The sequence below is a fragment of the Fragaria vesca genome, unplaced genomic scaffold (assembly GCF_000184155.1).
Source record: "Fragaria vesca subsp. vesca unplaced genomic scaffold, FraVesHawaii_1.0 scf0513160_u, whole genome shotgun sequence".
NCBI classification, from domain to species: Eukaryota; Viridiplantae; Streptophyta; class Magnoliopsida; order Rosales; family Rosaceae; genus Fragaria; species Fragaria vesca.
Window position 1 is genome coordinate 1,058,192 of NW_004443448.1, and position 16,456 is coordinate 1,074,647.

Consider the following 16,456-nt stretch of genomic DNA (forward strand, 5'->3'; position numbering starts at 1 on the left):
ACTTGTTAAATAACTAATGTTTCATGAAATATAGTTAAAAAGCAATGTGTTGTGTACCACAGATTATGAGCTTGTAACATACCATGAACCATGTTAAATAATCAAAGAAAACAGCACGTCCAACCTCCTGCTGCTTGGTAGTTGATAAATTAGAATGTCTTTCAAGCGTATTTTGTAGCTTAGAAGAATTGGTGAACGCTCTAAGTATGCTAAATAGATTTTCTCCACGAGCTTGTATACTTCCAGGTCTGGAGGCATTGGGATGTATCAGAGGAAGTGCTTAGGGACGAAGCAATTTGAAAATTCAAAGTAAGTAAATATGTACCAAAATAGCAGATGTAATGCATACAATAGTCTCTCCACTGTATCGAAGGATGTATGATAAAAATAACCACCAAGGAGAAAGATAATATCCAAGCCAGGGATGTCACCATAGTCTTCAGAAAATATTCGAAAATCTGTATCTCCAGGAACAACAGGAAAAACATCCTGCAGACGTACACATTCAGAAGTCAGCTAGCTAATGAAAAGACAACGTACTTAAAAAGCATATAGTGTCTGGTTTAGTGTCATCATCTAAAAATACAAAAGGTACTAGAAGATCATAACATTATTATTATCACTCTCATTCTTTGCATTTTAAAAATGATATATGGTTTAAAGACAGTTCAAAGATGTACCCGTTCCGAGGGAAACGAAAATTGTTATAAAAACACAAAAACTGAAAGATAATACATGGATATCATCAATACGCTGCAATCATAAAATGAGAATTAATATCTGATACTCCATGAAAAAGAAAAGTATTAACCTGAGCTGCACTATGTGCCATGGGATATACTGCTGATTGAGCATAGATCTGAGAAGGCCAAGAACTAGGTCCTGATTGGCAAACTAAATCTGCAAAATCAAAGCTACAGAAATCAAATAAAAAAAATAAAAAAAAACTGCTGCAACATTAAAAGTTACAGTTTCACAAATCGATAAAAAATGCAAATGAAAAATTCATCTTTTTAATAATTAAATATTGTAGACCTTCACCTACTTCTGCTAAAATGTAATCCATAATAAATAAATAAATCAGCAAAAGGTAATAGTTCCTTGAATACAGGTAAGATATTTTAGAGCACAAATGTGTCTCATCTTTTCAAGCCAACTGATATAACAATTGTGCCATCCAAGCAAGTGGTTTGTGCTTTGTAGGTGAAACTGCTCTTAAAATAGTCAAGCAAAAGAACTGGATCACCAATTAAGTTTCAGTAGAAGCGATAAGTTAAGCATACTAAAACATTTGGCATAAAGTAATTAACAATTGGTTTACATCCTACCAGGACCGCCTATCCCCGACGCTTCCACATTTATAAAAGCTCCAATAGTTTCACGCCATTTATGTGTCTTCATGAAGCCATGAGACCCCTAAAATAGCATATAAGATATATACTCAAATCAAACACATCAAAAAGAGCTGATACTATAATAATTAACAAGTTCAAAACAAGATTTCAGAGTAGCTGAATTTTGAATATTTGGCTCCCCAACTGAACCTTATTAAACCACGTACCAGCAAAAAGAGCTCTTCTGCACCATTAAAAAGAAAAATAACAGGCTGAGGGGGAACCCATCCAGAGTCCACAATAAGTCTTGCTATTTCCAGCATCGATGCTACAAAGAAATAGAAAAATAAATAAATAAGTTCAACGATATGATCGTGAAATAATGGTGAATATGGTAGATACAATCAGATGAACTTTTTTCTGTACCCACCTACACATGAACCACAATCACTTGCACCTGGAGAACCAAGTGGACTATCAAAATGGCCATTCAACAATACTGACGCATCAGAGTCTTGTGAATCTACTGATGATATTCTGCCATTAAGTTAAGCAAGAAAGCTACATTATCTCACTACATAGTTATAACCATGCTAACCATAAGACCCACAGGTGTATCCAAATATAAGAGAACAAACGAAAGTGCAGCTGATTAAGCAATCGGATGCGTATTACTAACCTCATCACAATGTTTGTGTGGTTCCTGTATCCCAGAGATATGCTATAGCCTAAAAACAGCATATTAAATGTGCCATTCACAACCGTCTCTTCTATCTCAACTCTGTGTATAGAAAATTCAGACATCACATTCACTTCACCAAACTCTGATTCATTAATAAACTCTCACAAGAGTCAAACGCAGTGCATCAAAATCTACGCAAATACCTAAGATTAGGTCCAGCTCGCTCCTTCAACATTTCCAACTGCGCTGTAATGTATCGAGCAGCTTCTCTTAATCCAGGACTCCCTTCCTACTCAACAAACATATCACCTTGTTAAATAAAAACTCGAAATCCGTATTATAAAAATAAAAATAAAAAATTCTATTGCTAATAATTTCGAGCTAAACTGTTCTAACTTTTCCACATTTTTTCCACATTTCTAACATCAAATGGCATTAAAATTTAGAATCATGTTTGAACAACAATTCATATCCAACCAGAGAAACTATTTCACCTGGCGGCTATCGATGTCTTTGGCCAAGACACGGATGTGCTCGACGGCGCGAGCCTCGGAGAAGCGATCGAGCGGCGCGTCGATCTCAAGCGGCGTAATGAAGCGCATGTGGAGAATCGAGTGGACGAGCACGGCGAGGAGGCCGTAAATGGCGACAAGAAAGAGCAGGAACTTGAAGCCGGACGCGTCGCCGGCGGCCATTGTCAGCTGAGTTTCGATCCCTCAAAGGTTGAACGAGGAGATCGATGAGGTTGATAGGTTGGAAATTGCGTGCTAAAATACGCGGAGAGAGTGACAGAGAAGAAGAAGAAGAATAGTGACGTGCGGGATTCGAAGACGGTGAGGTGAGAACTGAAATGTATGGAAAAGCGAAAAGTAGCTACAACGTCCCGCTATATGACGTTTTGATTCGACCTCGCAGTACTCGCCCCCCTTGGGCGACCGACTAAGACAGTAGATTGGGCTATGATTTTTGGATAAGGACTTGCAACTTGCAAGATTTTCTGTTTGATCCTATAATTCCTATTGGGCCTTCTAACATGAAAAATTGTCCGATTAGTTTTGGTTGAGTAGAAGCATACTAGGCTGCAAGTGATTTCTGTAGTAATAAGAGGTCTTTAGTTTGAACCTTATCTTTCTGCGAACCAAATGTAGGAAAGACCTGATGGTTGTTTTGTGCGAACCAAACGAGGCCTAGAAGTGATTCGCGTAGCAATAAGAGGTCTTTAGTTCGAACCTTATCTTGTAGATAACATCTTTTGTGAAGGGACCATACCTAAATTGCTGTCGGTCTCATAATGGAAACTCACGCATCCATCATTAACCAAAACTTACTCGCAGTTTTATAAATGAAAAAGAAACAAACATAATAGTATTTGGTCTTGTTTCCCCCATAATTCCCCATAGTTTATCTTCGATTGTAATAATAAAAAATAGTAAGGCTTTTTTGAGGATCATTTGGAAAATAGAAGCAAACTGAATCGAAACATTTATATAAAAAGATAAACTCAACCAACTTGTGGGGTTATTGAGATTGAGAAATGTATGATGTTATTGGTGATTTCTAAACGATCGTAGAAGTTGGGTCAAAAAGTTATGAAACGTTATGATTATATTCAACTCATGTTGGTTCTTTAGGTGGGTGAAAACTCATGTTGGTTCTTTAAGCTACGTCTCAACCAAATTTTCAGTCACATCATAAATTGATGACTTAGTTTAAAATTTTTTATATGTTTCAAGTGCTTTTCTTTTCAATTATGTTATACAATATCAGAACGTAAAGTTATGGGACATATATAGTTACCTCTTCATTCATCTAATTTTTTTTTATGTTATCAAACATCAGAACATAAAGTTTACGGGAATTTTCTTTCTTCTCTTTCTCTTTCCCAGAGGAACTATTTTTCATTATGCGAACCAAATGAGGCCATAATAGGGAGGATAACTAGCTCATTGAAAGTGTATCGATGAAAGATGTGACTACTTTTTGTTCACCCCTTTTCTATGGTTATTCATATTTATATTTCATAGAAATGGCAATCACGTAGAAGTACATGCTTTTGTTTCCTCATGACTCTCATTGACCCTCTAATCATTGCACGTTTACTTATCTGGAATGGAATTGAGATGTGAGGGAATGATTACGGAATAAGGGAATTTATGTGTTTACTTGCTCTTGGTGGAATGAGAATTGTTGTGTGTCCCACCTTTAAACCCGGAATTGATTCCTTGATAACTCAGATTTGTAATACCAAAGGGGGAGGTGGGTTTAGGAATGATACTATCCGGAATGAACTTTTTGTACGTAAAATATCCTTACATAATTGCAATAACTCAAACTTTTTAAAAGGTAATTTAGTAATCATACTAGTTTAATTATATTTTCCTTTTGTAAGTAAACAAAATCAATCGTAATTAGTTATATTCTAATTCCAATTCCATGTGATAAGTAAACAACTCAATGGAATTGAAATATCCACATACTATTCCATTCCATCCCGTCTCTCATTCCTTCCATCTTCCATTCCCGATGAATTTCGTTCCAAGTAAGTAAACGTGTCATCAATGTATTAACATCCATATAATTATGTGAATTGCCTATTAGTTCAATTTATTTATTCATAACAAGGAAAAATTAAAGAATTATATTGAACGACCAGTAACAAAAATAACGACGACATGAATCAAAATACACATGTTATGGTCATTTGTGTTGCATGTATCATCCTCCAACTTACAATCATAAACATGGATTTTGATCACTCATGTTGCATGTATCATCTTCCGAGATTGTAATTATCAAGCATGATTATTGCACCTCTACTTGGCAAACCTAGTAATTTTTTCATAAAGGCTAATGCAATTACCACACATTCTCACATTTTTTTTAACACATCATCTTTTTATGTGTCCTCGAAATCATGTGGATTCGAGTTGTTTTCGTTCTAAAATTGGCGTGACGTTGCACTTTCTCAAACAAATACAATCTCAAAGCGTTTAACGTTTCTAACTGTCAAAACATTAATATTGTTACTTAAAGACACAACCGTTTGTTAATCACATTAAAGTTACAAAACTTGCTTTTTAGTAAGTTTACAAAATTAAAGACAAGATCCCATCAAATCGTTGAAATGACCCTGTCACTAATTTCTAGTTACCCCCCAACAATTTCTTGTTTTAGAAGGAATGAAAATATAGAAAAACAAGATGTGCATAATTTGCTGAGGAAGATAGAGACCTTAGTGGGCTAGTGTACAAGAAATTAAGCAGCGCAATCCAATCCTAGAAGCAAGGCCCCAAATATCGATTTGTTTTTGCCTCCTTAACCAAATCAAAGTCCCCCTCATAAAATAAATACTCTCGGTCTCCACCCAAAGTCCACTACTGGGGCGCAGTAGCAAAATGGAACATGATAGTAACTAACGTCCGATCAGATCTCGGAAAAATAAAAATGTACCGGAAAGCCGCAATTGGCTTAACCTTCGCTCTGCTCCTCCTCATCTCCTACTCCATCTTCATCGGCACAGTCGATTTGCGATCCTACTTCATCCCTCTCCTTAAATCCTCACCGTTGGCTCCTCAGTCGCTATGCGCCACCGGCCCGCCGCTCAAGGTGTTCATGTACGATCTGCCGCGGCGGTTCAACGTCGGGATGCTGAACCGGAAGAGCGCGGAGGAGGCGCCGGTGACGGCGAGGGAGTGGCCGCCGTGGCCGAGGAACTCCGGGCTGAAGAAGCAGCACAGTGTGGAGTACTGGATGATGGGGTCGGTTCTGTGGGAAGGGAACGGCGGCGAGGGGAGTGAGGTTGTTAGGGTTTCTGATCCGGAGGTGGCTGATGCGTTCTTCGTGCCGTTTTTCTCTTCGTTGAGTTTTAATACTCACGGTCATAATATGAATGATCCCGAGACTGAGGTTGATCACCAGTTGCAGGTAAAAATTTGATCGGAATTTTACTGTTGAGCTCGTATTCTGGTCAATTTTTTTTTTCCGGTCAAGTTTGATGATTTTGTGCTGAATAGTTGAATTGTGTAGTTGAAAGTATTGGATTGGATGTCTTTGATTGATTTAGAAATGAGGATCTTTAGCTTCTATTGCTGAGATTATAGGCGATTCGCATACGATAAGGACTTAGATGAGATGTTAAAGACCGTTAGGTTTGCTTCTCTAGCTGAATTGAAGTGTTTGATAGGTCAGAATCCAGCTTCGCTCGTGTCATTGTTAATTATACAAGGAAATGTAGGGCAAGATTTGGGATGTTAGAAAGGAATGTGGTGATGATTTGTAGCCTTTTCAGCGAATCAATAGTTTTGCTGTTTTTGCTTGTCAAATTTTTGTTTGGTATTTGTTAACCAGCTTCTGAAATCTTGCTTTTTGTTTTTGTTGTTTCAGATAGATTTAGTGAAACTTTTGCATGAATCCAAGTACTGGAATAGATCTGGGGGCAGAGACCATGTAATCCCTATGACGCATCCCAATGCTTTCAGATTTCTTCGACCACAGATCAATGCATCTATTCAAATTGTTGTGGATTTTGGGCGTTACCCTCATGTAATGTCAAATCTGAGCAAAGATGTGGTCACCCCATATGTACATGTTGTGGAGTCCTTCACAGATGATAACAGTTCAGATCCATATGAGTCCCGCACTACGCTTCTTTTCTTCCAAGGAAGGACACACAGGAAAGATGTATGTTACTATTAAAGTGGTTTAAGAGAGATCCATCCCATCTTAAACTTTCCACTTTGAGCCTAGTTGATTATCTATGGTTTTGTTCTATACAGGAAGGCATTGTTCGTGCTAAACTAGCAAAAGTTTTAGCTGGTTATGATGATGTTCACTATGAGCGGAGTGTTGCGACTGGGGAAAACATAAAACTGGTATGTAGTACATAGGTGGAATCACCTGTATATCTTAGGATTCCTCAGTGTAAATGATTGTTTCTTCCTCATTTCAGTTATATATTCCAATGGTCTTTAGTAATCTTATCAAAGCATATACATACTGAGTCACCAATTGTGCACTTACCGATTTTATCTTTCATAAATGCACTTGATTTCTTACTTCCATGCGATTGAAGAGAATAGTTGTCGGAGGGACTTCAAGAAAATGAATTTAAAATAGGTTCTATTACTTGAGAAGTAGGTTTAAGTGGCATGCAAAACGTAGTTCATTTTGAGAAGGATAAAGTTTCTTTTGCATCGAGGAATTTGTCTTTAGTCGTCTTACTAAGGAAAACATCCTGTGTATCTCATATTTCTATTCCCTTCTTTTGTTGAATCAGTCTACACAACGGATGCGTGCATCAAAATTTTGTCTGCACCCTGCTGGAGACACTCCTTCATCTTGTCGTCTTTTTGATGCCATTGTGAGCCACTGCATTCCTGTCATTGTGAGTGATGAAATTGAGCTTCCATTTGAAGATGAACTTGACTACAACCAGTTCTCAGTATTCTTCTCGTTCAAAGAGGCTCTACAACCTGGTTACATGGTTAATGAGCTCCGGAAATTGTCAAAGGAGAAATGGATGGAAATGTATAGGCATCTTAAGAGCATCTCCCATCATTTTGAGTTCCATTACCCCCCAGAGAAAGAAGATGCAGTCAATATGCTCTGGAGACAGGTAAAGCGCAAGGTTCCTGCAGTTAAACTAGCTGTACATAGAAGCCAGAGGTTGAAAATCCCAGACTGGTGGCGAAGGAAAAAGTGATTTCTGGCTTTTGTTGTACATTCTGATCTTTTTGCTCATCATAGTGACAACCCTTTAAAGGGTAAAGCATACAACAGGAATCACAATATCCGTATTGATTCTGCGGGTAATGTTTACTAATTCAATAGTGTTTTGCAGCTTATCTATTCTTTAACCCTACCATTTCTAGGTGTCAATTGACTAAAAGTTTTCCCCACTTTTCAGTGCCGCTTGTATTACATGCTGATTGGTTAGATTGTTCACTAATTGTCTGACAATTGCTGGTTTTCTTGACCCTAAACACTGCATAAGTAATCAACAATAATGTACTGTGTCTGTGTGCTACACTGCTACTAATATTTCTTCAATACATATCATAACATTTGAGTGTGAATATATTGACGGCTGATTTCTTACCCTCTGACCTGAAAAATCAATGAAATTTGTGCTCTTTTTACTATAATTCAACAGCAATAGGGTCTGTTGCATTCGTGCACTGTTAACTGTCCTTCTCAGTCAGACATAAGCTCGATCGGTTTTATGCATTAGGCAGTTCCAAATAGCGGCAACAGATCAATATAGTATATATACCAGGCACATTTTGATTGATTTATTGCAGCATGTTGGAAAGGAAAAAAACACGGCTTAATTCAGGCAATTCAGCATCACTAGACAGTTGATAGCTATCTAGCATCACACTGATTTTCCAGAAGCCTTGGATAATAGTTGTTCACTTGTACAAGTACTATGAGAACACAGAATTGCTCGATTCTATAGAGCACTATAGTGTAGTATCTAGTTGTATAGCTCTAAATTGAAACTTCATGTAGCTTCAGAAGTGTAGGGGCATCACGCTATGAATATGTATTCTCATACTCAAAATTGTGATTATTTTTTACTATCCTATTTCATAAGTCATTGCATAAGTCGATCATTAGAATTATTTCATGTTGTAAATCAAATTATTGTAACCTGAGGAAAATGTCGTCTATGGTTGACAGTGAGTTATCTACCAGATCGAGAGAAAAGTGATTGAGAGTTGTTCTTCTAAATTCCATGTATAGTTGTGTTCATCACCATTGCTGTAAGTTGAACTCCCATTTTCTAGCCATTTCTAGTTCAAAATCAGATTGTTCAACTTATTTGTAAACTGCAGGATTTCAGATAACACATCACCAAACTTAATATGATCCTACAACACAACTATCATTGTAACCGCATATGTTAGAAACAAACATATGATTCAACTATAAATTTCAACTTTATATAAAACCACAAGAAATCAAACTGGCATGGATTTAGGAGTCTGAATCTTACATATTCCAAATAGAGTGATTACTTAAATTACACAAACTTGTAGTAGTGATTTAAGGTGTACTGAAATGTTCAGATTTGGGGTAGGCTTTGATTCCTGGTGCTGGAATTACACACATTCAACACGAACCCTGTGCCAAGATGTGTTTAGTATTCCTCTCAGGTTCCAGATGACAGCCACATTTTCAGGTTGGACATTTCCTGCTATATCAACCTGTGAAAAAAAATGTGTGCAAGATTTATAACCTTTTGATATACCAGAAAGCCATGAACAAAGTGTCATTACTCATTAGCAATAGTTTTATAGTTGCTTACTGCTTTGGTGATGATCTCAGTAGTATGAGAGACATCTGCTTCTGCCTTAAACAGCACCCATGCCCATTTGTCACCAGTACTTGTATCATCAGCAACATATGGGACTGCAGTACTCTTCTGGTATCTGATTGCTTCCTCCCATGTATTGCCTCCATCAAAAGACACATCCACTCGCTCAATCCCTCGACCACCTCCTGATACTGCATATCCATGAACTACTATCTGCACACACATTTGAGGAAGCTGAGTCATGACTCATGACTACTATGTCGCCTCCATGCATTCTGCTTGATGCAAACAGATCACGTACCTTTCCGGGCTTTACTGTATTTTCTTCCTCCAAAGAACAAATCACAGACTGTGATATAGATCAAACCTAACATCCATCATTTGATTGAAGAATCTATATAACATATATTATGCAGATATACTTCACGTTAAGCTTATTGGATACCTGAACTGGAAAATCCATCTGAGGCCTTCTAGTTGACCAATCTATATTTTCCCAGTTTACTGAAGGAGGAAACATTTTATAGTCCCTTTGTGTAAAAAATCCCTAATTGCACAATAGAAGGATTTAGATTTTCCACCCATTTACGTGTCATATCAGTAAAAAATGATTAACTTATGTTACATTTAGGAAAACCAACCTGGCATTCTTTTTCAATAATATCGATGGAACTAAGCCATTTTACAGATCGAGCACCAATTACACCAGGAACAATTACACGCAGAGGATATCCATGATCCCTGTTTAGAGTCTTTAGCATAAGAAAAATTAGAAGAAATGTGATCTGGAGATTGCGAACCATGTATTGCAAAGCTGTTCAAAATTTACCTCTCCATTCATTTCATATGCAAGTATAACCTCAGCATCCAAATTTGTGGCTTGAATTAATGGAATGGAAGATTTGTAAGGTCCCCCTTTTTCCTCCTAATCAAGACACATTGGATTTTAACAAGATCATCCTCAATCGTAAAGAACAATGTTTGTTATTTGTATAAACATTGAACCTCACCTTGCACATATCTACACTAACAAACTCAACATGCTTGCCTCCCAAGGGTGACACTGATGTTAACTTGGAGATCCCCACAAGTTCAAGAACATCAGCAAGTTTAGCACCACCCCAAATGGCTGAAATATATTAAGAAGCTAGCTATAAGATAATCATAGTTTTGAAGGGTTAAATTTAGTACAAGATCTGTGAATGAATGAAACTTAAAAGTAGCATAGTGACCGGTTCCAATTGCAGAAACATCCCATCCAACACCTTTCACCGGCTTGACTTTGCTCATTGCAGTCCTCCTATTACCTGCACACTACTTTGCTAGAAAGAAATTACCAAAACAAGCTCATTACTTGTGACAAAAGTTTACAGTTGCAGTTAGAGCATCCAGCACAAAATCCATAAACAACCAACTCACTTGCAATGTCACTGTCACAGTGTGCTTCGGAAACTTCCTGATAAAATTTATGTTCAACTAGGTCAGAATCAGGTAAAAGAGAACTGCAGATTAGTCACTGGCTGGTTAATTAGTACTTACTTGATGTCCGCCATTGACAGTTCCAGAGGCTTTTCCACCAAACCGCATATAGAAACTCGATACCTACACCAAATAACTATCAGTCTAGTCGTTTCAAAAAAAAAAAAAACTCTCTAGTGACAGGATAGATATTTCTCTTCGCTATCAAGAACTTGTAAAAATAAATTGAAACTATGAAATTGAGACACAAGTAACTACAGCCACACAGGGAAGATAGGAGCAAACTTAAATATGAGGCTGTCGATAAATTTTCCCATAACTCTACAAACAATTTCTTAAATGGCCATATACAAACCAACAATTTGGGAAAGCTAGCTGGAAAAAAGGATGTAGTTAAATAATTCTTGCTAACCTTTCAGTGTCATCAAGCACAGGAATTGGTCCATGGTTTCGCTTGTAGAACAAATCTACTGGGGTCACATAGGAAGCTATCAACGCCGAACGTGGTGGCTCTGCATTGAAAGGCTCCTGCAGTATATATCACACTTAAACAGGAGTAAAGCATCTTCGAAACTCAAAACGACGTCGAAAACCACAGCAACAGACAGTAAATTTGTACTTGTACAAGATCAAAGACACGAATGAGTTAGTGAACTGACCTGGGAATTTACCATGAGACTTGGATGGCGAGGTGGTTCTTCAGAATAATTTGATGGGGCTCTTAAGCCTGACATTCTAACTATGATTAAACTGCAGCTGCAAGAACAACACAGATATATAGAGAAACTGGCCTTCAGGCTAATTTGCGGGCTTATCGAGCTTCGATTTATATATGGGAGAAGAATCGCAGAAATACCAGAATGCTTTGATAATTGCTTAGTTTTTTAACGTTCGAATTCCATTCTGGCACGTAGCATAGTGCTGGCGCGGAACCCTCTTTCTTCCTTTTTCATAACATTCTTTGAGTTTCGTATGATTAAGCCGATGAACATGGTGAGAATGTACCGAGACGTTATTTGGGGTACAGATATCTTCGTGGGAGATATGGGATTGGTTGTTGGTAGCACTAACACTAAGCTCCAAACTCAGATAGACCACATAATTGTTTGTAAACTTTTCAATATACGAGTGAGTGGTTTGATGGCCATGCCCGGATGATGTACGCAAGAAAAAACAAGTACTCCAATGTCACTGAAGCTCTCTAGTAAGTAGTAAATGAGGCTTTTCACTTAACTTTTTATCTGCAGTACATAGTATAAACGATGGTGTTGATGATGTAAATCATGTAATGGTGTGGTCCTGTGGAATATTAGTTCCAGTAGGCAGTAGTACTCGATCATATCAGTAGATGAACTCGATCTTCTGGAAAGCAATTGCTAGCTAGGTCAAATTATCTGGCTTTTATTGATGGATGGTCCCTCTACAACTGCAATATACATGTTTGCTGGCTCTATTATTGCATCCACAACCATTCTCATTTCTCACCAGACGTGCAGTTAATATCACCACCACCGTCGGCGTGATTTCTCAATAACCCCCACCACTACTGGTACATACCATTCAACGGCAAATTTAGTTGAACTTAAGATATACATCTTTCAAAACGTACTCTTCAATATAAATTTAACCTCAGCTGCCAAATGTTTGATAGTGTTTGTCTATAAGTGTTCTGTCAAGAACCTGAAGAACATTTTTCTATGAGAAAGCACTTGAAAAGTGCTTGTTAAAATCACTTCCAAACGCTTCTAACCTCTTAAACCCAGCCAAATCCTTCTTTTTTTTAACATACTTTTTTCTTTTTTCTTTTTTGAAAAAAAAAAGAATGGTGCGGCTGCCCTAAAACTTTGATTAATGAAACTACACACTTTCTTTTAAATATATATGAACTTAAAAGCATTTCTGACGATTCCAGACGTATAAATAGGTCCGTATTCATTGAGGTTCCTTCAAGTCTTCAACACCTAGATATAGATATAGATATACATTAATACATATATATACTAATATATGTATATGTACAAGAGTGTGAGACCAATCATCAAGTTAGGTAGATCCAAAAATGGATAAATTCTCTGTAAGTTTTTGTTAGGACCTTTCATATTAAGGCACAAGGATGGTCCGATGTGGAAAGTCTAGAACACTGGAAAACAATGCATGGCTGATTATAATGGTGATCAAGGATAATGGACACTTTAAGATTTTGATCTGTGAGCCATTGAGAGTTCACTATTGAACCTAAATGTAATAGCAGAAGGTTGGCTCAACCAACAGTCCCTCCTTCCATCAAAAAAACCAACAGTCCCTCCTTCATATGATCAACCTTACGTTCTATCACAAGAGTTGGCTCTTAATTTTTTCGTCTATATATATAGAAGAAGATCGATTTGCTCAGTTCATTCATATATTTATACCTGATCAAATACATACATCATGGCTGATAGTCACGATCATGAGAAAGAATTAGACAAGATCATCCTCAAAAGCCCAGCGCTTCTCAAGGTTCCAACATTTTCCTTTCCTCAATTTGCACTCGATCGATCTTGTACATATGCATATTTATATATAATATGGCTGCTAATCATGATCATGAGAAAGATTTAGACAAAATCATCCTCAAAAGCCCAGCCCTTCTCAAGGTTTCAGTATTTCCTTAATTTCCTCAATTTGAACTTGATTACTCGAGCTTGTACACGAGCCTGTGTATAATTAACTGCTATAATTAATCTCCTTCGATATTCATCTTAGTTAATTACAATTCTTCATTTTCATCTAAATGCGTCTCTATTAATTGTATGTTAAACTAGCAAGAATGGCTGTGAATCTGTGATGATTAATGGCTCTTTGTCAATAACTAATTAATTGGATTCTAACTAATTATTATAGCCTTTTCTTTAACTTTTTTTTTTTTTTAATGATGGTATCCATGCCAGTACATCCTAGAAACAAGCTGCTACCCGAGAGAACACGAGTTATTGAAGCAGCTAAGGGATGCAACCTTGGAGAAATACCAGTTCTGGTACACATAGTTGTACGTGTTTATTTGAATCGAAACAGAAGCAATTAGGTTAACTTTAGCCTGATCATATCAAAGATCGATAACATTCTGATGAACGTGTACATATGTGCAGGAGTCTTATGAATGTGCCTGTGGATGAAGGGCTGCTTCTTTCCATGCTTCTGAAGATGATGAATGCAAAGAAGACACTGGAACTTGGAGTATTTACTGGTTATTCTCTTCTAACTACTGCTCTTGCACTACCTAATGATGGCAAAGTTAGTAATATAATTAGTTCTTTACAGTTCTTATTTCCCTTTTTAATCACATGCACATAGTACGTTTATTAGCTAGACACTAGCTAATTGGCTTTAATCTTTTATTTAACACAAGAATTTCGTTCTTTAGATCACAGCAATAGATCCAGATAAAGAAGCCTATGAGTTTGGACTCCCATTCATCCAGAAGGCTGGGGTGGATCACAAAATTAACTACTTTGCGTCAGATGCCTTCACAGTTCTGAATGATCTCATTAAGAGTGTAAGTTTGCAACTAATTATAATTATGTACGTATTTAACTCTAGTTTTATGTGATTACATACTCATCTTAATTATACGGATATTGTGCGGTTAAACTATTAGTTAGTAGAGCATTTCATCCTCACAATTATTTTTAGAATAACGTCAAGAAAGAAAAAAAAAGATGATATGAAAAATATATGCATGTCATTGTATAACACACTGAGACACACACCTCCAACAGGGTAAAATAACTTACAATAATAACAATACAGAAAAAATAAAAAGTAAAAATAAGATGAAGTTATTAATGTTTTATATATGCTAGCTAGAAAGTGTTGTGTTTTATTTAGGGTTTAAACTTGTAAACAGGGCAAGGAAGAAGGGAGCTTTGATTTCGCATTTGTGGATGCAGACAAGGAAAACTACCTCAACTATCACGAGCTTCTGATGAAACTTGTCAAAGTTGGTGGAATCATAGCTTACGATAACACACTGTGGTTTGGGACAGTTGCACAACTAGAGGAGAATGTGAAGGAATTGGCTTTAAGGAAAGGCAGAAGTAATGTGGTTGAAGTGAACAATTTTCTAGCCGCTGATCCTCGAGTCGAATTAGCTCTGGTTTCCATTGGAGATGGCCTCACCCTCTGCAGGCGCCTCTACTAGACTTGGCAAGGAAACAACTCGGACCGAGGTTGAAGCTCTCTAATGAATAAGGCTATTGAGTCAAATAGATAATTTTCAAATAATTATATATGTATGATTTTATCATCATTTCGAGCTCGATGATCTTTGATTGATGTTGGATGCTATTTGATGTCATATTCTGACGTTTAGAAATAATGGAGTCGAATGATCCGAACTCAATTTGGAGTTTCAATTAAGTCGTCTGACTTGCAATTTGTTTTTTTTTCCTGCTCTCTTTTCTTTTTTGAACAAAGCCCAAATTATGATCTGATCGATTGGATTCAAATTTGCTAACCACCTTTTACTTGACCACCCCAATAATAACTATCTAGATTAGTGACACATATCTCTTCAAATTGTTTTACTTTATTGTTGATAAAAAAAAATGAGCATGTGTTTATTGTTGATTGTTGATAAAAAAAATGAGCATGTGTCACCAATCTAAATGGTAGTCAAGTAAAATATGATTGACAAATTTGAACCCTGATCGAGGATCGATTGAGGCTTTGATGCTCTAGTTCGACTTTGCTTAAAAGAGGAGACTACTTAATTGGCTACCAAGCAATGGTTAGCCCCAATAACAAGATCGATATATACGTTTTCATTTGTAATTACTTAATTGGCTAGCTAAAACAAGATATGGTTACCCCCAATAATCAAATGCAAATGTAACTAAAAAAGGAATTACGCCTACTGTACCATGGTCATGTTATAACCAATTAACAAGTAAACAACATTTAAATTTGAATTTGATGTTAGGCATGCATTGCATTTTGTACCTACCATATGTTATAGTACGTAAACCGTCTGAATTGTAGGGTTAATTGGGATTAATTAAATGGCATGGAGAAAGAGGGTGATTAATAATTAAAATCCTTGAACTTGTAATGCTTTTCTTGGTTAGGTGCGCCCATATATACTTGCATAGAAACTAGCCTAGCGGGCCTGTTTGGCAGGGTACGTAATTGATCATTCTACTCAACTATGACCATTCGTCCAAAAAAAAAACTATGACCATTCCGATGTCAAACTATGCGTGCATATATGATTTTGCAGTAGCTTAATTCTTTGCTTTAAAAAGATCGATCTTGCTGGTTCTAATTTGCAATTTTAAGTTGTTCAGATATCATGGCAGCAGCTACGAAAGAAGACAAGCTCAAACTTCCAATCTTACCAGACAAGATCATACTCAAAAGCCCTGCCTTTCTCAAGGTACGTTACTCTTCATATTTTGCTGCTTGCAGGGGCTGAGCCATTATATATTAGGCCCGAAGGGTCCGAACCCCCCTTAAAATTTGGAAAGTTTGAAGTTTAGTGTGTAATTTAGTTAATTATCATTAAAAGTTGGTTAAATTTTATCATTAACCCCCCTCCCCCCCCCCCCCCCAAAACGAATTTCTCATAATCAATCAATTTAATGACAAATCAATTATATTAAGAAA

The 16,456-nt window shown here is 36.9% G+C and overlaps 5 protein-coding genes across 5 annotated transcripts in view; 3 read left to right on the forward strand and 2 right to left on the reverse strand.

Annotated features, from left to right (window-relative positions):
• The window catches only part of LOC101306592 (endoplasmic reticulum metallopeptidase 1-like), a 7,605-nt gene extending 4,894 nt beyond the window's left edge, over window positions 1-2,711 (reverse strand). The window contains exons 1-9 of the mRNA XM_004310021.1: window positions 2,511-2,711; window positions 2,220-2,305; window positions 2,014-2,115; window positions 1,765-1,871; window positions 1,562-1,662; window positions 1,329-1,416; window positions 812-900; window positions 350-489; window positions 83-248 (exon numbers count right to left, since the gene is read on the reverse strand). Coding sequence (XP_004310069.1) covers window positions 83-248; window positions 350-489; window positions 812-900; window positions 1,329-1,416; window positions 1,562-1,662; window positions 1,765-1,871; window positions 2,014-2,115; window positions 2,220-2,305; window positions 2,511-2,711 — 1,080 coding nt within the window. The remainder of the gene's footprint in view (window positions 1-82; window positions 249-349; window positions 490-811; window positions 901-1,328; window positions 1,417-1,561; window positions 1,663-1,764; window positions 1,872-2,013; window positions 2,116-2,219; window positions 2,306-2,510) is intronic.
• Window positions 2,712-5,398: 2,687 nt separating this feature from the next.
• LOC101306880 (probable glycosyltransferase At3g07620-like) lies at window positions 5,399-7,979 on the forward strand. Its single transcript, XM_004310022.1, has 4 exons — window positions 5,399-5,940; window positions 6,400-6,696; window positions 6,792-6,887; window positions 7,292-7,979. Exons 1-4 carry the CDS (start codon window positions 5,419-5,421, stop codon window positions 7,715-7,717), a joined length of 1,341 nt encoding a protein of 446 aa, XP_004310070.1. The 5' UTR covers window positions 5,399-5,418; the 3' UTR covers window positions 7,718-7,979.
• A 1,140-nt stretch (window positions 7,980-9,119) lies between these two features.
• On the reverse strand, window positions 9,120-11,790 carry LOC101302616 (sulfite oxidase-like). Its single transcript, XM_004310164.1, has 13 exons — window positions 11,670-11,790; window positions 11,473-11,569; window positions 11,226-11,341; window positions 10,874-10,936; window positions 10,754-10,790; window positions 10,567-10,648; window positions 10,345-10,463; window positions 10,164-10,259; window positions 9,976-10,086; window positions 9,780-9,881; window positions 9,636-9,683; window positions 9,326-9,547; window positions 9,120-9,224 (listed from the first exon to the last, which is right to left on the reverse strand). The coding sequence occupies exons 2-13, from the start codon at window positions 11,545-11,547 to the stop codon at window positions 9,120-9,122; spliced, it is 1,176 nt and encodes a 391-aa protein (XP_004310212.1). The 5' UTR covers window positions 11,548-11,569; window positions 11,670-11,790.
• Window positions 11,791-13,209: 1,419 nt separating this feature from the next.
• On the forward strand, window positions 13,210-14,993 carry LOC101307171 (putative caffeoyl-CoA O-methyltransferase At1g67980-like). The gene is made up of 5 exons (XM_004310023.1): window positions 13,210-13,312; window positions 13,744-13,829; window positions 13,942-14,086; window positions 14,217-14,348; window positions 14,700-14,993. Exons 1-5 carry the CDS (start codon window positions 13,244-13,246, stop codon window positions 14,991-14,993), a joined length of 726 nt encoding a protein of 241 aa, XP_004310071.1. The 5' UTR covers window positions 13,210-13,243.
• Window positions 14,994-16,142: 1,149 nt separating this feature from the next.
• The window catches only part of LOC101302900 (putative caffeoyl-CoA O-methyltransferase At1g67980-like), a 2,274-nt gene continuing 1,960 nt past the window's right edge, over window positions 16,143-16,456 (forward strand). Inside the window, exon 1 of the mRNA XM_004310165.1 lies at window positions 16,143-16,226. Coding sequence (XP_004310213.1) covers window positions 16,143-16,226 — 84 coding nt within the window. The remainder of the gene's footprint in view (window positions 16,227-16,456) is intronic.

Bases quoted from the DNA above. Each gene is read 5' to 3' on its own strand.
- LOC101302616 (XM_004310164.1), bottom strand. From the start codon at position 11,547: ATGTCAGGCTTAAGAGCCCCATCAAATTATTCTGAAGAACCACCTCGC. The intron at 10,260-10,344 runs GTGAGGTTCAAT...TGTCTTGATTAG, and splicing joins TTAGTGTAGATATGTGCAAG to GAGGAAAAAGGGGGACCTTA. The intron at 9,684-9,779 runs GTATCCAATAAG...TCTATATCACAG, and splicing joins AGATGGATTTTCCAGTTCAG to TCTGTGATTTGTTCTTTGGA.
- LOC101307171 (XM_004310023.1), top strand. From the start codon at position 13,244: ATGGCTGATAGTCACGATCATGAGAAAGAATTAGACAAGATCATCCTC. The intron at 13,830-13,941 runs GTACACATAGTT...ACATATGTGCAG, and splicing joins TTGGAGAAATACCAGTTCTG to GAGTCTTATGAATGTGCCTG. The intron at 14,349-14,699 runs GTAAGTTTGCAA...ACTTGTAAACAG, and splicing joins TGAATGATCTCATTAAGAGT to GGCAAGGAAGAAGGGAGCTT.
- LOC101306880 (XM_004310022.1), top strand. From the start codon at position 5,419: ATGATAGTAACTAACGTCCGATCAGATCTCGGAAAAATAAAAATGTAC. The intron at 5,941-6,399 runs GTAAAAATTTGA...TTGTTGTTTCAG, and splicing joins AGGTTGATCACCAGTTGCAG to ATAGATTTAGTGAAACTTTT. The intron at 6,888-7,291 runs GTATGTAGTACA...TTGTTGAATCAG, and splicing joins CTGGGGAAAACATAAAACTG to TCTACACAACGGATGCGTGC.